The sequence below is a fragment of the Amphiprion ocellaris genome, chromosome 6, assembly GCF_022539595.1.
Source record: "Amphiprion ocellaris isolate individual 3 ecotype Okinawa chromosome 6, ASM2253959v1, whole genome shotgun sequence".
NCBI lineage: Eukaryota > Metazoa > Chordata > Actinopteri > Pomacentridae > Amphiprion > Amphiprion ocellaris.
The window spans coordinates 15,511,044-15,532,256 of record NC_072771.1 but is presented as its reverse complement, the minus strand read 5'-3'; the positions used below and the strand labels follow the sequence as shown (position 1 = coordinate 15,532,256).

The window sequence follows — 21,213 nt, the reverse complement described above, 5'->3', positions numbered from 1 at the left end:
CACACTTGTGTCAAAAGCGCACTTTATTGTCAAAATTTGAACTTTGTTTTCAAAGACGCACGAAGCAAAAGTAGGACACTGCACTGCTAAATACAAAACACTCTTCTCTCGCTGTGTTTTCACATGAAGTATAAAAAAAAATGATACAGTCTTCAAAAATGACAACTTAAACACAAATGCATCCTAAAAGTGAATCAGAGGGGCCATTGCAGTGCCTGACTGTACATTTCAAAATAAAAATAATGCTAGAGAAAAAATACAGCACTGTATTGTACACAGTACAGGACCTCATCAACATCACAAGCTATGTTTTCTCTGGAAAGAAAGACCTAGTGTGTCTGATCCAGCCCTGACATGCATCAACAGAAACATCACCACATGCCAAGACCACTGATTGATAGAGAGTTTCCCAAAGTATGGCTGCTGCTCATATACCTTCCACCTCCATGTAGAGAAGAATTCTTCTATAGGATTCAGAAAGGGAGAATATGGTGGCAGAAAAACCACAATAACTTGAGGTTCATACTGAACCATTCCTGAATCAATAGTCCTCTATGAAAACTAACATTGTCCAGACAACAACAGAAACCGTGTCTTCTTGCCAAACGCCTGCTGCACCCCTGTCAGTAGACCTTCTAAGTCCATCTAGGAAAGTCAACAAATGCTGGGTGTTGTATGGGTCCAGAACTGCATGACGGTGAATTACTCCAAGATTGCTTACTGCAGCACAGAGGGTTACGTTGCCCCCACACTGACCTGGAACGTTGACTATAGTCAAACGTCCAATGATGTTTCTCCCTCTTCTCCTCCTCTTGGCCAGGTTGAAACCAGCCTCATCCACATAGATGTATTCATGTGTATCATCAGAATCCAACTGAAAAACTCTCTGGAACAAACGCACACAAAACAGAGAAAAAGTCAGTCATGTACACTTTCTGTAATTTTACTAGCATTTGTGAACTAGAATTATGCATTAGATTTTTTACAGTATTCTAAGAACATTTCTGACTACTTGTGTTGTTCCAGTATAGACATGTGACTGAAGTGACAAACAACATTTACATACCATGTAAAGTAGTCCAGGACCAGGTGCATGGGCAGGTCCAGGTTCTGGTTCTGGTTCTGGCTGTGGTCTGGGTCGTCCACATCCTCTTCTTCCAACATGACCTCTTGCTCCTCTGACATCCATTCTGAACAGCTAATTCTGCTTCCCAGCAGGTTTTATAGTGTGCACTTCATTGGCAAAAGTGTTTTCAGTTTTGACCTGTTGTGTCTTAATTGTGACAGCAGTGTTGGAACAGTGTCCCAATTCTGCTTCCTAGTGTTCACTTTTTGGAAAAAGTGTGCTGTGAGTGAAAAGTGTGTTCAAATGAGCAAAAAACGTGTTCAGTCTTTTGCAAAAAGAGTGCAAGAGGTTTGGAAACTGTGTGCAAACAATGAGTAGTGTTCAAAGTTTTGACAGCAGAGTCCTGTTTTTGAGTAATATGTGAAGTCAGTTAGTGGCTGTGTGCAGTGAATGGAATTTAGTGTCTTATCAGTTGAGAAAAACTGTAACTATGTGATGCACACGTGGGTCAAAACTGGCCCATATTCAGTGGAATATGGTTATCTTTTGATCCATGTTGCGCATCAAAGGGTTAAGGTCCTGTAAGGCTAAAAAATTACTTGCCTCCACTGAGCCTCTAAAACAGAGCAGCTTAACTGAATTTTCAGCCAAAATTTATTTTACATGAAGAACCAACCTGTCATGCATTACACACTTTGTGAATGTCTGAGTTTTTTGCTCTTCAGAGGGCAGAAAGATTGCATTTAATCCATGGACACCACTCGTTTTTATTACATCACACATGTTATAACTGCTTTCTTTTCTAAAGTAGAGGTTTATTATCACTAGCATTGCTGCTAAAGGTGTAAACATTATTTGTTTAGCAAGAGATAGTACTGCTATATCCTAAGAAAGTATCAGAAATGTACAGAAAGCAGCTTGAAATGCATTTTTTGAAGGGAAAGTACATTGTATACTGTACAGGAAAACTACAAAACTGTGTGTTTGTGTGTGTGTGTGTGTGTGTGTGTGTGTGTGTGTGTGTGTGTGTGTGTGTGTGTGTGTGTGTGTGTGTGTGTGTGTGTGTGTGTGTGTGTGTGTGTGTGTGTGTGTGTGCATGTGTGTGATTTGGGTGTGTGTTTTAGTCCACTGTTCTGTGATATATAACTGCCAGGTCAAAAATGACCCTAAGCCAATCTTTGTACACTGTTGGTGTACAGCCTTGATGAAAATATAAACAAAGACAATGTTTCATTTTTTCTAATGTTGGGGTCACTTTGGGAAAAGTTATTGAATTTCAAGTTGAAAACAAGTAATTTAAGGGGTTCTCTATGCTATTAAATTAGTCATTTTTGACCCTAAGACAACACAAGGGTTAAAAAAAAAATCAAACACTTTTAAAATGGTCATGCAGAAACAGGGTAAATGGCTCCATGTTCATCTATAAATGAATATGGGTCATTCTCACACTATCTGTTGTACACAGCTGCTTTATAGAGGATGAAAAGCTTCTCCCTCAGTTCATGAACTCCCTGCAGTCATCTGAAGGCAGCAGAAGAAGATATGTTGATAAATCTGCAGCGTCCTCTCTGAGAAATGCTGCTCCAAAGTGCATCGTTATTACGCACGGCTGTCCAGTATCTTTACTCTGATTGAAATCTCATGTAAATGACATCAGGCTGCTACAAAATAACCACACACACCTCTGCACACATCTAGCCGGTTGCAGCTCCATATTCTTGCTGTTTTTGTGGGAGACGTCAGATTACCAGGGCTCATTAATCCTGCCTCCTCCTTTCAAACTTGCATCACATTTTGCCGCTGTGCATTCTCATCATCCAGACAAAAAGTATGAGCTCCCAGAGAAACGTCTTGTTATTTCTTGAGCTGCTGTTCTCATGTGCATATTAGTGGTTACCATGAAGATTAATGGCCAGTGTGGCAGAACAGACAAAGAAAAGAGCTGCATTCAGACGTTATAAAAAGAAAAATCCAAAGGAAAAAATGCATCATTTGCTTTAATAGACTACATCTAGGTGTGTTTGTATGTGAGTAGAGCAATGGTGCAGGCTTTGTAGCTCCTCCACTGGGCTTTCAATGCATTGTACTGCTGGACAAAGGTGAGACATTATCCATGATTTAGATTTCCGCAGGGAGAGCTGGCAGAGAGAGACTCATTGCTCAGAAGCAGAAGGTTTATTCTGTCCAATTACATTTTTTTTTCATAAGTAAAAGCAACAATGGTAAAAAGGAATGCAAAATCACAGTGTCCCATGAAATTGAATTCGGGCCGCCCACAGTAATGTCAGTCATCACTGTAATCTAATGACACAAAGACATAAAATTCATCTCCATTTGTTTATTTCCCCCGGGCTTCAGGATTAAAAGAGTCAGTGGAGCCTTACATTACTGGACCCCACGGAGCTCTCTGGAGTGGAGGCCGGCGAGCTGCTTTCCTCCCTCTAATGCTCCCTCCAGTGACAGATAATGAACATGTCAGTCACAGGCAAAAGCAGTGGTTAGGAAAGTTGGGGGAGAAAAAAAATGATACATGAATAGCATTTGCATGATTTGCCTTCAGGATTGGTTTTAGTTTCACTGCGCAAAGCGGGAAAAAAAAAACGCACAAAAACAGGACAGCGTCCTCCCACCCACCCACAGTGCCATTTGTTCTGGTATCTATTGAGATAAAGGTTGCGCTAAGCACACGTGTTCTCATTTCAGCTGGAACACGCTGCATATTCATATAATTACATACACTCTCACCTGGGAGTGCCCTAGTTTTCCAGTGTTGCCTTCATATTCTAACCACATTCAAAATGATCATGACACAGTGTGATTTGTTTTAGTTTAATACCAAACCCCCAAGAGCCTTACACTGTGCACTCTTTCACTGTTAATGGAAAAACAAATGCTGTCAGTGAGGTCTGATCTATGAAAATGTATTGTTTACTTTGGGCTTTACTTTCCTTTTAAAAATAACATAAACAAACCAAAACAGTCCTCTCTGGCCACACTCTTCTTATTAACTGTTATAAAAGCCTGAATTCTTTTATTGATTTGGAAGATTATTGTTCTGTTGTTTACTCTTCAAATTAAGTTGTTTAAGTTTTTAGCTTGAATTTTGTTCATTTTCATTGACTACAATCAACAAACGACATGACAATGAGTGAGCAACAAGATGGAAAAAGCGTTTAAATGCTTATTGATGACTTTTATCGAAATAATGTGAAACAAATTCACATAGTGCAAAATCAAAATAAGCCTTAACAATAGAGTGGTCCTTTTTTAAACATGCTTTATGAGACTTTGACAACAATGTACTTTTATCAGAATGAAAACAACCATCAAACGTAATACTAGTCGTACTTTGGGAAATAAAAGCAGACTTTAAACTTGCGGGTCCCACATTTATACCCGTCTATTTGATCCTCTGGGCTGAACACTGTATATTTGAATGTATTCCATAATTTGTCATTTTATGCATTTAGCTCTGAATGCAGATAGACCGTGTTTGACAGCACTGTAAATGAGCCTGTTGACTGATGTTCTGACTTTTTAAATCAGTCTTCACTTGTCATCTGTGAGCATTTCCATCTCATTTAATACTCTGCAACTGTAATACCCAGAATCTGTTTAGAATTTTTAGCGACTCTGCAGGAGATTCAAATGGTAATTAAATAAGACGGGAGGCAAAAAGAAGCCTTGTCACTCATTTTGTGTGACTGCTACACATGGATGCATATCACACTGTCTATACTGGGAAGAAGTTTGAAGCCCTGTAGAATCTCATTCTTATCGTGCAGTGAAATCAGGGAAGGTATCTGTTCGGTCCCAAATTGATTCTGGAGCAGGACAAAGCACCTAAACACACTGCAGAGTCATAAAGAAGTGTGTTCAGCAACAACAAGAACAAGGAGTCGTGCAGCAGATGGCGTGGCCCCTGCAGAGCCCTGATCTCAGCATCATGCAGTCTGTGTGGGATGAAGAAGACCCAAGCAATCGAGGCAATCTCAATCCACAGATGAACCGTGGAAAGTTCTCTAAGATGCTCCGAACACCCAAACTGTCAAGCAGCTTGCATGCAAGTGTGCCTGAGAGAATTGGTGCTGAGAAGGGAGGTCACATTAAATATTGATTTGATTTAGGATACAATTATTCATGGCAGAAACCTGAAGAAATCTGCAAAATCCAGTAGTAGAAATATTTTATACAGTATGATTTTTTTATTTACGTATCTCTTTACATGTGCCCCCCCCCCCCCCAAAGACCCTACATGCAGGTCACACCCACACAAGTTTAGAGGACATATCATGTAGCTCAGAGGGAAAATCATGCTGGGCAATATACATGTGGCTCTTGGTCTAGGATTGTTGCAAGATTTTCTTTTAACTTTAGGAGGCATGGTGGTTACATTGATATGCAAGTAAAGCACACAGAGAGCGCAGTACTCCGCTAAGCCTGCTCAGTCGTTGTATCATTGCTGACAGATGAAAAACTTGAAAAAAATCATTGCAGAAATCACGGCAACATAGAATGTTGCCATTTAATATAGATGTAACCACAAACAAAATACCCTTGTGCTGAGCACAGGCGTGTGTTATGCATGTGTACGTTATGTATGGATACCAAATTGTGTGACCTAAATATGTGGCAGGTGGTGGGAATTGATGGGACTCAGAAACACCCCCACAATTTCCTTGTATGATTTCCAACAGATAAGTCCCATCAGTCCCAATCAACAATTGATTTGTAGTAGGATCGCAATCATGTGATCGTCAGCAGGCAGCTGACGTAGTGTTCACTTGTGATAGTTACAGTGACGCTGTGCCGCTGTCTCGCAATGGGAAATCCTTAACAAATCCCTGGATTCAGACTATAAGCGGCATCACTGCCAAAATTTAATCACTTGGTCCTTGTGTCATTTCTGACCTTCCCTAAAAATTTCATCCAAATCCATTAGTCTGTTTTTGAGTAATGTTAACAGACAGACGGAAGGACAAACGCAAGTATCATTACTCCACTGTGTTCCTTGGTGGAGTAATGATAATGGACTTAACATGGTAGCTGAAGACGACTGTTTAGTCGTTGCTTGGTAGGTTGATCAGACTGTTGGTTGTTATTAGGGAGTATACTGAGAGCTACAGGCAAACGTGTGTAAAGGTTGCTTCAGAGGGCAGTGTTGGGGGCCCCAGAGGGTGAACGATGACCCTGTAGAGTTGCTTGCAATCTTATACACAAATTCATATTGACCCATTTTACCACCAGCAGCGGTTTTGCTAACGCTTCTCCATTGCTGGAACAAGAAAAACAGCGATGGGGTCTGAAAAACGGAGCAGGTCATAGCATTTAGATGAAGTTGCGAAGTCAGCAGGAGCAGTCGCGGTAGTTTATTCTATGCAGATACACTGTAACAATAGTTTCAGTCCAAGTTGCCTATAAGTACATGCAGCCAATGTGAATATAAGATTTGAAGGCATTTTCAAGGTATGTGCTCTGAGCAGAATCCAGAACCCAATGATTCGTCAAAACATCATACATCATGAATACTGGGCTTACACAGCATGCTTACCCAACCAATGGCCATTTCACTATGTACTGGTAGCAACCTACACTTCACACCATCTTTTGCATGTAGAGTTTGCATATCTTTATGAATTCTGTGCCCTGTTTAACCCAACCTCAGCTGCTAAAAGTGAGAACACCAAGTGGGTGTGTGTGGGCCTATTAAAGTGTCATCCACATCTTGTTAGTTCTATAGCCATGAGTATTATCATGTACACCTTAATGTAAAACTACTGACCAAAAATAGGACTTGTTAAAGAAGGATCACTTAAAAGCTTCAGCAGAGATGTGTGTGGGCATCTATAGTCCTGCTAAATGGGAAGTAGTTAGGCAAACATATCTCTCTTGAACATGTTTGCTAAACGAGGAGACTAATTGCACTGCATCATTTTGAGGAGAGTCCTCCAGAGTTAAAATGCAGAATACATCGATTGAATAAACCGAGAGCATTTATAAGTATTTAGTTTTTTCAGTGAGCAATACATGGAAGTCAAATATAAAAGATAACACTTGTAATAACGCTTGTCTCTGGAACAATCAATACAATACGCTGACTGACAGCTTCACTGATTGCATTATTGACTGATGAACATGGCTGCTTAATGAACCCAGGAGTGAATGTAGGCGCACAAATGCCTGGTAAGTGAGGTCTGACCTGGGAGGACATGCCGTGGCAGGGGTAGAGGATGGCTCTGTCATCGTCCTCTGAGCCCTGGTCCAGACAGTAGCCACTGGCCTTGCTGTTTCTTACCTGAAAGAAAAGCGCAAGAGAGTTTGTTCAGAGGTCAGTGTGAGGCACTGTAGAAGCCCAGACAGCACTATCAAGGTCCTCAGTTTACGGTTCTGTTTTGGTTCATCCTTGTCACCTCTTTATCAGTTTTATTTCCACACACAGCAGGCAGATTTTCTACAACAAAAAGCTTTAATAACCCCCCGTACGTGTTATCTGCCTTAGCACCGAACAACAGATAGACAAAGTTCGCAGCTAACTTGTCAACATAGTGGCACATTTAGCAGCTTTAGTGTCACATAGTTCTGTTAGGAGTTGGTACAACCAGAATTAACATGAAAGTGATTAATGGACAACTGGTATTTGTTGAATGAACACAAACACCACTCCTAACGAATGCTAATGTTGCTCTGCATCTGCTGGATGCATATTAGTTTGCAGCTTACAGCTTGTTTCTGTTTTAAGTGGCAAAAATCTATTAATACAGGTTTGATTTTGAATTGTTCTTTCAGCAGAAACCGTGAAGTGAAGAAAAGACTGCAGGTTCTGTCAGAATAGTATACGGCCATGAAACATCTCTAATGGTTGGTTTTTAGGAAGCATTGTAAATTCCCTGTTGGAGAGTTATTGTTGCACAAATTATTTCAGTCTTCACATTCAGCTGTGGTACATTGAAAAGAGAGTGGCTAACCTGGGGAACATAATTCCTTAGCACTGAGAGAAGCAGCTGAGAAAACAGGCTGAAACTGATAATGGTATGATAATGGCCAAGGTTTGCTTCAACCCAAAAAATAAAAATATCAATGCACACTTTGTATCATTTGTGCATATTAACATGTTGTTGGAAATGTTTTCTCACACCAAATGAACTGTTGGTTATTTATCAAGGATTCATCAAGTGAATCTGATCCATCAAGTCATTCCTGGGAGCTTGTTACTCTGCCTCCTGTCTGCTCCATCCATTGTGGCTGGCTCACACAGCAGTCCTCACACAGTTTTATACTATCTCAAAGTGATGCCCGGGCCATGATATGATATAATCTTGCAGCGACCAATCCCAGTTGTGTCTCTCTCTCTCCTCCAGATGATGGTGTGCATTGAGCATGAGCTTTGCTTCTGTTTGATCCGAATGCATACGGCTTCATTTCCAGGTTGTGACATATCTATCATGTGCTGTTGTCCGGGAACGTTCCACTCAGCTGATCTGGTCAGCATGGCCGAGCGCGGTGCTGATGCTCAGTGACAGATGAGACTCACTTCTGCTGCAGTGGCTGTGTGGAAACACAAGGTAACTGTTTCCCAGCTTGTTGACAGATCTGAAATAGTGCCACTTAAGTGGATGTCGCTCTGAGGAATCCATTAGCTGCGAGCCAGAGCCAAAGCAGACGGCAGCGGAAACAAAGGAGGGAGTGAATTCACACAGCTTTGATGAGTCTAGAGGTTAAGTCGGATGTATTCTGACATGCAGAGCATATTGATTTTCCATTGTTGAAACTGATATAAGGAAAAAATGGTGAGTTACGAAGCTCCAAGTGGCATCTGACTCAGGAGTGTGTTCAATTCTTCAACCTGTCATAATCCTGTTTTCTTCCTCCTGCTGTGCTGAGTGTGCAGCCAAGCCCAAAACAATGAAGTTGGAATGGAAAACTAATAAGTGTTTAATTAAAACTCATTACGAGGAAATTGCATCTAATCCTGTTCTGTGATGCTGCATTGCTATAGCAACGAGATACGTTTACCTTCACATGGCTGTTTTGTACAAACTAAAGCAGCTATGGACTCACTGCTGTCACCTTTTTAAAAAAGGTTTTATCAGGGTTATCTTACTCAGAAAGACGGTCACAATAAAAGATCCTGATAATGGCCAGCTCACTCTGATAAGTTCTCACCAAATCATTTTCTGCGTTTATCATTTGTGAAATCACATTAGCTGCCTCAGTGTTTGTATCCTCTTTGAATCACAGCTCTGTTCTATTGCATCATCTGTAATTATATTACAGTTGATGATATGGCAAAATTAACATGCAGTTTATTTCCAGTAATCCTTTTAAGAAGTATTGTCCTCACCTCGCCGTATGTGATGGTGTTGTTGTAGATCCGCATCTCTGGGTAGACGTGCTCAAGGTACCAGCGGAAGCTCCGACACTGCAGCCTTTTCCTTAAGGCAAGGCGCTCCGAGACATCCCCGAAATCAACCCCAGGGTTCTGTCAACAAATGGTGCAAAACAAAGACAAAGAAAACTATTAGCCAGCAGGCACTTCACTTACTAGAGTGTGAACTCCTGGAGAGATGGGAGATGCTAGAGTGTTGAGGTGCTGAGAGGACGCAATGAGCGTTTAGTTAAGAGATGGATAGATGCACCTGTCTTGTGGGACCTTCATTGTTCTTTCATTAGACATGATCTGTGCTGAGCAAATTCTAATCAGCTGCTTAATTATGAGCCCTCACGGCCATGTCTGCATTATGGAGGTGGCTTCCCAGATTGATTGGGGGAATGCCTAATAGCTGCACCGCCCGGCACTCAGGCCTGATTCGGATGCGCGCACACACACAAAGCCCTTATCAGTATGTGCATATACAGTGCACCGCTTAAACGTACATAAATATGTAAATGAACACACATTCTCTATAGTCACAGCAAATATACACTGCATACATAGAAAGGACGATGGTCTTCCCATAGAAATTAGACACACACACAGCTGTGCTATTACCAGACAATGCTTCCAGGCAAATACTTTTCATCAGCCCCCCTCTCTGCTGGAGTCTATAGTCAGCTGCTGAACTTGCCTCCAACATCTGTTGATAATGAAATGAATTCTAGTTGGAAGTATTCACCCTTTTTTTTGGCCACCATAAAGCGACACTAACAAATGTATTCAATTTCAGAGAGATGTTGTCGGACTCGGTGCCGGCCACTGTGGTGAATCATAAAGCTTTCCCCGACTAATGTAATTGTGCTCTCAGCAGGTACCGTCGACAATAACAAGAATCTGTGATTGTGCGTACGAGCAGGTTGGGAGATGGGGGAGGGAGGCGGGTGGGGTTGGTGGGGATAATCATAGCGTTAGGTCTTTGTACTGTACACAAAATAACTCTGCGCCACAGGACAGCGGAGGTAATAACATGCCTTACCACTGTGTGTGTAATTACACTCAAGAAGGGATGTGGACTGATTGGCTAGTTTGTCAAAGTTTCTGCACCCCTGTATCCCATCTAATTCAAACCTCACTGCTTCTTTATGGTTCACACACATAACCTTTCCCCAGTTGGCGCTTCTTACTTGCACCTACTGAGTTCTCTCATAATGATTTTTGGGCCTCGTTGCTAGACGACATGCAGGCATCAGCAGCACATCAGACGTGTGCGTGACGACCACGCAGCCGGTTATTATTTAGTTAGGAGCGTCGGTGTGTTGTTTTGGCCAGCATTTGGAGGCCTTCGTTGATGTCCTTCACTGACACTCATCTCATTCTGCATGCCTGAAGAGGCAATTAGGATTCAATATTAAACTCTTTATTAATGAAAGTAGCTGTTTATTATTTTGCAGCCCATCTCAAAAGACCCTTGGAAGCAATTAAGCTAAACTGATGTGTATGAAAATAGACTGATTAGACATGAGGCCACTTCACTTGGTACACCTCTCTCATCTGTCTGGAGTAAGACTCCACTGCTTTCTTGCTTTGCCTTTGCTCTGCTGCCAATGTGAAGGTCAAGTGGGATGAAATCCGAATTTTGAATTTCTATTGACTGGTGTCTCCGGAGACCTGGGCTGCATGTCTGAATGAGCAAGTGAGATGGGAGGAGAACGAGCAGAAGGGAGCTCTGGGATTAAAGAAGGGAGTGATCTAAGATTGAGCAAACCTTACGTTCATGGGAATGTTCCAGGCCATGTAGACGTGGGATTTGTATTCATCCATCCACACCTCAGCGGCCCGCAGGGCATTGCGCTTAGCATAGTAATCTATGTCATTGTTGTAGGGTTTCTTGGTTCGCTCAATGTGGGCCACTCTGGCACATGGCAGGACTTCCATGCTCCCTCCACACTGCCACACCTAGACAGCACAAAGAAAGAGAGTTAGTGTTTCAATCAAATGTGGCTTTACACAGAAACATCTTCATAGAGCATTTTAAATATAGATAACCATAATAAGAATGCAGGAGGATGTTCAGTGTCTGGGTGGAAGTTAAACCCAGCTATTTCTTTGTAGAAACATTAATAGTCTGACTATTATTCCTTTTGCTCATGATATCTTTGCACACAGTAAAATTGCCTGTCAGTAATGAGAAATATAGCAAATACAGTGAGTAATGAAGGTTGATGTTTTGATTGCACTGGTTCATGTTTGGTTAATTATTTTATTTTTCATCTTTGTGTGTGCTTTCATGCAACTATGTCTCACAAAAAGTACATTCCTATACAACTAAACTGCATTAAAAAACAAAACAGGATGCAGTTTAGTTGTATAGGGACATCATTTTCAAGAGAGGCTGTCCATACATTGCTCTCATCTTACTGTTTTTATAGCAGTGTAACCACATTTCCAGATCTTAACAATTTACTCATTGACTAGAGTCTATTGCCAGTTTGATGGATGATCAGAACTACCAAAATGACAATAATTTACTGCTGCTGCTAATGAAAGGCACATTTGGCAGACACATTCATTCCGCTTCGTAGCATACATCCATTTAAATTTCAACTTCTGTGAGAGGAAACCGTATGCAAGTACATTCTATTCGTTATTTTACACTTTTAACTTCATGAAAACTTGCACAAAGTGGTAGTCGAGCAAATATATTTGACATTTTAATGACTGCAGCTCTGATGTCCAGGACTTTGAGGATGAAAAGACACATATTTATATCTTGCTACAACTAAGAGCACATTTAACTGCTGCCAGAGTAAAAAGGTCTAGCAGGTATCTTCATTAATGCATTGGTTGCATCATCTTCATAAGTGGATTTGCTGTAGCAAGTTGTCTGATCTTGAATATTTATCTGCTTCAAACAGAAGCTATATTCATGTGGACCCACAGAAATCTGCTGCTACATACAGTATTCTAGCTCAAAAAAAACTTTGACTAAATATACAGCGATGAGAGATGAGTGTAGCATGCATAATGACTAACAGACTAAGTGGAATAGCTAATATCATTTACTTTTAGTCTGCCTTGTGTCACTAAACTCTTCTTTTTAAGATGACTCATGTGCTAGATGGTGCATTTAGGTGTTACTGTTCATTATTTTCTGCTCAAGCAAGTGAGAAAGTGTATGATAAATGGATTGGTAAGCCTCTGGGTCATAAATACAGTCCTCAGAGTGTTACCTATGACAACCAAGAAAACCCTGAAACCATGGGCGCTGCGCTTATGGCACGGGGAGTGATATATAAAGCCAGCCAGTAAATAAATGTCATCTTTAAAAGCATCAATCACAGCAGAAAGTATTGATTGATTGTACACCGAGGGATGTTGTGACCCCTACTCAAGGTAAGGAAATAGTGGCATGCAGTCACATGGCAATAAAACGGTCATTTCTCAGAGTGCAGCAAAAGATTTAAATTTTTAAACTCTCTGCGAAATAACATCTTCCCTTTACAGTCTGCATATCTGCAAATCCGTGCCATGCTGTGGAAATGTGGCCTAGCAGTTCCATTCAACACCATCCGAATGCCACAGCATATGGTAATGTCCTTTCAACCGTACAAACTGCCACCTCCCTCCACCCCCCGCCGTCTCCTAATGGCGATCGCCACAATGCGTAACAGATGTTCTCATCCATTAACTTCTCTCTGACCCTAAAACGATACCCCCCGCATGGTTTTTACGGAGAATACTGCTGCAAAACTATTTTCTCAATTAGGCACAGACCAGGGGTGAAGCCTGTGTTGAGCTGACCGTGTTTATTTAATGGCATGGAAGGAAATGCAGTTGCTGGTTTAAGGCATATTCAATATGATCACATTTAGATTCAAACTCTGGAGCTCTCTAGCCTCCTATGGTAGGATTAAAACAGTGATGCTGAACTTTGAGAGTACCTAATATTACATTCAAGCCCTTACCAAATGAGTTCCAGAATGCCGAATAAAGCTATCTGGGCCAAATCTCTAAAAATTTTGAAGTACACTATAGTATACAGTTTTGGATCTGTGCAGCAGTGTGGTGGTAATGCACTTTCTGCCAACCAGCAATGACAGGTTGCCAGAGCTGAAGTTGGGAGCAACTATAGCGATGGACTAAACTACAGCAACTAGAAAAAAACAGTAGCTTTCCATTAAAAGTTGCTGATGATGTAAATACTCTGAGTATGTTAGGTAGAGTGATTGAAAGATATTTTCAGGATTTCCATCACTGAGAAACTTTGACATGTGATAACTTTAAGAGGTATTTACACTACGGTTCAAAAGTTTGGGGTCACCCACACAATTTCAGATTTTCCATGAAAACTCACACTTTCATTCATGTGCTAACATTCATGTGCTAACATAATTGCACAAGGGTTTTCTAATTATCAATTAGCCTTTCAACACCATTAGCTAAAACACAGTGTTATATTAGAAGACAGCAGTGATGGTTGCTGGAAATGTTCCTCTGTACCCCTATGGAGATATTCCATTAAAAATCAGCTGTTTCCAGCTAGAATAGTCATTTACCACACAAACAATGTCTAGACTGTATTTCTGATTAATTTAATGTTATCTTCATTGAAAAAAAATGCTTTTCTTTCAAAAATAAGGACATTTCTAAGTGACTCCAAACTTTCAACAGTAGTGTATGTGATAGAAAATTGTAAATAATGAGGTAGTGACGCTTAAAATGTCATTAGAAATCGATGATGAGTTAATAGTATTGTGCCTTTCACTGTGCAGATTTAAAGCTAATTAGATCTGCTATAGACTGTGTGTAAAACATGTCCAGGTCTGTAAAGTGAAGCAACCGTGAAAGTGACTTAACCTGTATTCTTTCTAATGGCCAAGAAACGGGATTTTTCTTGGTGCAGAATTAAGTCTAACTGCATAGAATTATATGAGAGAATGACCCTACTTCTCAATTGATTTGTTACTTCAATAAACATTTTCCTTATGAATTTATGATCTCAATTGCTAGTTTCAAGTCTCCTTCAATACTGCATGATGTTCATTTTGTAAATGACGGTCCCATTTAGAGTAAAATAAATTATAAATCAGTGTATGCTTACAAGTATGACTACCTTGTGATTCAGAAGTAGCTACAATGCAGTAGCAGTAACTTCCAACCTCAAGGCTGTAAAAGGATAGTCCACAAACCAATGGCTAACATCACTGTGGATAGCTCCATCCTTTACATAAATGGAATCTGCTTATTAATAAACAAGTTGGCTAAATAATCTATGGAATACTGTAAGTTTTGTCAACAAATCCTCTGGAAATTGTCTTTAAAAACAATTGAGTTCCTATAACAGCAACCAGCAGGACACTGTAGTTTTTCAGCAATTATTAGCAGAGCAGAAGTAAATAGTGCATCATTTTGGGACTATTTTTAGCCGTGGTTTAATACACATTTGGTTCTCTAAAATACACACTTGGTGAGTATTCCTGGCAGCAAAATAGTGTATGTGGGACTGACTAGTAATAAAGTACTGTACAGTTCCCGTGCTCATTGTAATGAAGGAACATGTCACCCAGGGAAACAGTATGACTCACTGATGTGTTCATAATAGTACACAGCTAACAGTTTAATGGAAACAAGCATCATCTGACTTTGGATACAAAAATACTTGCTCATTTCATTGGTGCTTTTAGTGTTCTTTAAGGGGATTGATGACAACAGAAAAATATGTTTTAAGAAAGAGGCGACATGTCAGTTCACAATTATCCAGGAACAAATCATTACACGTTGCTTCATATCTATTTGCAAGTAAATTTTCATTATCTACTCTGGAGTCTTTCATTCATAGACATTATTCATATTCCTCGCCTGTTTCTTGGTAGCTATTTTGTACACCTTGCAGTAAAGTGTTATCTAATACCTAGGCCAAGATTATTGCACAATAAAATTAGAAACATAATTTGGCTTTAATTCAGTTTTGTTTCCTGCAGTGTTGAGATAAGCTAAGCACTTAGAAACATAGCAAAATCAAATCAGCAGAATAAGTTGTATTAACGTATGATCCTGTGGGCAGGTGAGATGTCTGAGTCAGTGAGCCTGGAGCCACATGGCCAACTGAGCAGCGTTCATGGAAATGAGACACTATCAAACATTTACATAGTCCCACTTAATTTGCATGTTTCTGTAATGCTCAAGGGGAAACGGGAGCTTGTGTTTAGTTGTACATTAATAAAGCCATTTCAGGCATCTGTCCTCTGTTGCTCTCACCCTGGAACCCTTTGTTGGTTCGGGTGTATCACCGGTGAAGCAGTTCGCAGTTGCTGATCTGAGCTTAAACACCTCCATTGACTGGCTGACCCTTCATCTTCACTGCTGATGAACCACAATGACCTTGGCCTAAAAAATCCATTAGTACTTTGGAGTAGGCTTTACCTGCTTTGCTGCTGCCCATGACAAGTGCAGTTTTTTTTTCCGAAACAGCCTTCACATGGTTGCCGCCTTTGTGTGGGTGTAAGTGCAATACCAATTTAATGGTAAGTCTTTAGTCCCTGCAGATCCCACCCATCACCTCTGGAAATGTAGTAAGCTCTGTATAATGCTGTCTTTCCTTGGTTCCTTCATCCAGGTTTCCTGTTTAAAATCGATTTTGTGTGTGTGTGAGTGGAAGTATCTATGTGCGTTAACTGCTTATGGATATCTGCGTAGAGCGCTCATGGATAATTGAAAATGTGTATATGTGTAATTGCTGTTAGCAGCTAACTTGGCACTAAAAGCAAATTGCAGATCAATATTTTCTCAACCATTTCCAAAGGGTCAGAAACCTAACAGCTAACTAGGCTTGTGAAACAGGCTATAGCTCCTTTGCATTGCATTAAGCTTTGTGTAGTATCACTGGACAGAAAAAAACATAGGTTTTTTGGAAGTTTTTCTTATTTACATCCATGTATTGTTAAAAAAAACACACAATGAGGTTATCTGGATTGCCAAATGTTTCTTTTTCCCCCCCTTCACAGGACATCAGTGCTACATTCACAGCTCATTATAGTCATTGTATCAGCGAGACTTCTCATGTCATCTCAATAAGCATAATTTCATTTTAATTATATATTACAACATGGTGTGTTGCAAATCACAGGGAAACTAAATTACTAGAAACTATTAAATACATGAAATAAAGTGAAATGCTTTATTGTCTTCCAATTTTAGCTCTTGCAGGCATTTCTGATACTTTTAGGGCAGAAAAAGAAGAATCCCAAGAGTCCTCCAGCAGTAAAAAAAAAGAAAAAAAGAGCATGGCTCATTAAATAAACCTGCCGCGTGTTCTTACAGTAGATGCTGAGCTCCATTTACCTCTTTGAGCAGGACAGAATCTGACAGACTGTGATATCTGGATGCGTTTCATCCTTTGCGGTTTACCTTGATCGTCAGTATCCCCTATATAATTAGTGTGACTGATTGCGTGTGTTTGTACAATGTGCAAGCACGTTTGAAGGTGACAGAAAGATTACATCAGAAGAAGTGGATGAAAAGAGAATATTCTTGCTGCCCCAGTTTAGAAGGAATTCACACGTATAAGAACATCTTAACATCCATGATGGCAATCGCGAGGTCACTGATAATGCTACATCTGCTTGCTTACAGTATTTTTCATTCAGTCTAGATTATAACCTTCTGAAAGCTATTTGGAAGCAGCACCAGTCAAATCACTATTATGTTTTTTTTTGTTGTTGTTGTTTGTTTTCACCCCTGATGACATCTCTTTGTTGACAGCATGGTCAAAGTGCCTTTCCTCTACATTTAAACCACTACTTCTTCCTTTTCTCATTAGATAACACATTCCAATAAATTGATAAAATACAATTTTGAAGGCAGTGGCTAAAATAACATTTGCAATAGTTATACCACTATATCCAGGATTTTACAACCCTGGAAATTTATTCAGGCAATAATTATTTTATCATCTACCTCCACAATTGTGCAGTGGGCAGTAATTTTGTCCTTCACAATGTCTCGGAGGAGTTTGACTCACCAATGTAGCACCTTTCCAGATGATGTACCATTAGGCTTTGACAAAGGCTGAGCTAAGATTCACTTTTTCGGTGATGACATTGTATTTCTTTTTCAACTGGCACTCCTTTTTAAGACTATTCTGAACAAGTCTGTCTGACTGGATGTGGATTTCATGTGTAACACTTTCTGCCTTGCATTTACGAGGCTTTTTCCTCCCATTCTGCTATCTTGGGTTACTGATTTGAAATTACCTCTGAGCAGCAACCTACATGCTGAAAATGGCAACTTGAAGATCTGAGTAAGACAGGTGTTCTTGGTTCTTTTGGTGAATTATACATTTTAATGACAGTGCTTGCCCTCCTTTGTGGAAATGCTCAACCAAAACAATTCCCTGTTGCTATTTTACCAGGGCATCACAGATTCATTGTCCTGGAACAATTGTGAACTCTGTGAAATAAATACGAACAAATAAGAGAGTTTTTGTTCCCCCATAGCAAAATGATGAGTCCATTTTCCAGTGAAGATCTTGGCAGTGCAAGACAAACATTGAACCAACGTAATGTCCTCACTGTAATAAACAAAGAAGATAGTTTAAAGCAGCAGTAATAACAATGATACTAAAACTAAATCCTTCATCCCTAGGAATCGATCCATTAAGTTTTGGTGGTGTTTCAGCCAAGCTTTATCACAGGGTGTAGATTTCACATCTATGCAGGCATATGGGCTGCTGGCTGTACAAACATTGTACATCTGTACACAGTTTGTTGCTTTGTACTTGGATTCCATTCTGCACACACTTCACTGGATTGCAACATCCTCTACAATGGGTTTTACCATTTCCCTGTACATGAAAAATGTGTAACAGAGTGGAAAGACAATTTTGATGCAATGGAGAAACATCTGGTTACAGTGTAACCTTTATTCTCTAATTCTCTAAGTTAGGAGAGTGTCTGGTGATGTAAAAAGCTAATCACCAACCACTAACTATACAACAGGGGAAGAAGATATAGGAGGCTTGGGTACACTTCCTCCATGATTTAACAGTGAACAACCTGGTACAAGACATCTGCAGGGAGTCAACTCTGCCTTTGAGGATCATCAATGCTGATGTGACCTTTTTCAACGCATGAGAGACTCACCAATCTGGTGATTTGGAGGAAAAACAGGTGGTGCCCAGCAGATTGCTGGCTCAAACAGTGTGTGTTACATTCCAGGAGTGCTCATGACTCCATCCTGCAGTCTGTACGTTCATAAAAAGGGCTTTAGTCAAAGCATTAGCAAAACAAATCAGACCAAATGGTAGCTTTTTTTCTTCCCTTCAACATTTAAGACGTAATAAGGATGCTTGTGGTCTTGTGTTCACACTAGAAAAACATTAACACCATGCTGAGAGAACGTCTGCTAATGACAGGCTCTCACTTTGTCTTGCTGTATTCATTCATTATTGTAATTATTTATGTAAACTACACAGTTATTCTATATTAAACTCAATGATTATCTACTGCTGTACTTAATTAATAAAATTGTAATAAGTAACAAAAAAAATGCATACAATAAATTCCTCCAAGCACATAGAAAATGGATGTTTGGTTTCATAAAAGACCAGACAATTAATCTTTGAAAAACTCAAAGGGACACTTGTGCACAGAGGAAACAGCTTCAAAGAGGGGCAACATGCTGATGTTAAAGATTGTCCTTTGAAAGATTTTAATATTATGGAAATATAACATAATCTAAATACCAAATACGGTTATTTTAATCTAGCAGCTCTTACGACCTCCCACACACAGGTTCTCAGGACTGCATTTTTGTGAAGTCCGTTTGGAGGTGACCCTTAATTGCAGCCTGCATCATTAAGTGGAAGCACTTAACATAGAGTACTTTGATGTAGTGGTAATGTAATTGCTAATTTAATTTAATTGTCTCTGAACATGCAGTTAGTTAATTGCAGCTGGACCATTTGCGTGATAAGCTCCACGAGGCTACAGAAAACATCGGCCATAAAAAGCATAAAAGCTATTAACAGCCGTATACAGGCCTTCATCAGCACCATTACACAATGGAGCCAATAAACTGGGAAAATGCAGCATGCAGAGGCTTATGACGGACACATACGCCAGTTTTGTGTTTAACTGTTTACTTTAATTACCTTTTTATGACCAAGTATTTTAATGTGGAGGAAAAAAACAACAACATTGGACTTAAACAATAAAAACAGTCATCATCAGTGACTGAAAGACTGAAAAGGCTTGTTTAAAAGACTTGAAGTAATCAACCGTTAATGGCAAACTGAACATTGCTGTCTACTAAAATTCAAAGTAGAGTCCAGTGCTGGTTATGGACATGCCCAAACCATTTCCTGCCTCAGTGATGTGGCTTTAAACTAGCTTCATCATATTCTGCAAGACTGGACAGAAAAGGAAATACAAATGTGACTAAACATGCTGAGATGATAATAAACAACAACTTAAAATGCAACCAGAGGTACACCTTGAAAATATGGATGATGAATACTGAACCTAAAACCAAACATTTAATTTGCCTCCCAGTGCTCCCTAATGGCCTGGTCATTCTCTATAAGTACTAGGTTGTACAAAGTGTTGTTTGACCTCTAAAGTGTTATTCAGAATGGCCACTCTCATAGGTGCTGAAGTTTGTTTCCCCTGTGAATCATGCTTCTATCATTTATTATTACGTATCACAGAAATACCGAGACATATGCACATGTTCAAAATGTTCTCATCCCAAAGGTGTCAAATACTGCCATTTCATCAAAACTGCTGGTCTATGAGAGATATGCACAAGATGTCCTTTGGTTCTGGTGTCAGTTACATAAGTTTTCAGTGCTGACAGACATATAAGAGTTTTTTCTAGTGTAAAAGAGCCTCACAAGGGGCTTGGAGGTAAGGAAGACTGAGGATTGTGTATCATTCTTGTCTCGTTTTCACTCATGGAATGGTTAAGTTTAAGTACTAAACTCTGGCTAAGTTGCATTGAAGGTAATGGTTTGAGTTAAAGTACATCCTTTCACAATGCTAACTGTATTTTACAAGGCAAAAATTTAATTACTAAGAAAAAAGTGACAGTGACAAGTATTTCACATGTCATGAGCGCATTAAATTCATCACATATCATTTCGATACATATTGGTCAGTGAGGACCTCCTCCATCAGAAGAATGTTGTCATTCTGTTTATTGGTTGTCACCTCATATAATGGTGGTGGAACCATGATTTTGCACAGACAAAGAGAAGCAAAGTTCACATATGGACAGTGGAAGGGTTGGTGGATGCCACCCAGAAGAACTGACTTCGTGTCCTCTCTATGGCCATTTTTATGGTAATGTTTTTTGACCTAAGTCTTGTTCTGACTTTTGTTTTCTCTCAGTGTTTATTAGCATATTTGGTTAAGTGTAGGGACCAAAACTATTGGTTAGGTTTAGGAAAGGATCTTGTTTTGAGTTAAAATACATCTTTGAAAAGCTGCATGTTTGATATTTTACATACATTTTTTCAGATGTTATTGGGGTTACTTTTATTTTCATCAAAGATCAGAACTGATGAAAACCTACCAGAGTTTACTAGATGGAGAAGGAGGTTACACTGGTCCATATGTACGGCACTGATATGCAATGAAATTGCCATTTAATGGACTGACAACATCTGAATTGGATGGACAACACCAGAACATTTAGATTTGAACACATGGTGTTTATTTGTAAAGTTAATGGATTTTCATAAGTTTATTGGACTGCCTTGCAGGTTAAAACATTA

At 39.8% G+C, this 21,213-nt stretch overlaps 1 protein-coding gene across 1 annotated transcript in view; it reads right to left on the bottom strand.

Moving 5' to 3' along the window:
* The window catches only part of galnt9 (polypeptide N-acetylgalactosaminyltransferase 9), a 132,811-nt gene that overhangs the window by 5,283 nt on the left and 106,315 nt on the right, over positions 1–21,213 (bottom strand). Inside the window, exons 7-9 of the mRNA XM_023271550.3 lie at positions 11,211–11,396; positions 9,408–9,545; positions 7,266–7,361 (exon numbers count right to left, since the gene is read on the bottom strand). Of these exons, the coding sequence (XP_023127318.1) occupies positions 7,266–7,361; positions 9,408–9,545; positions 11,211–11,396 (420 nt within the window). The remainder of the gene's footprint in view (positions 1–7,265; positions 7,362–9,407; positions 9,546–11,210; positions 11,397–21,213) is intronic.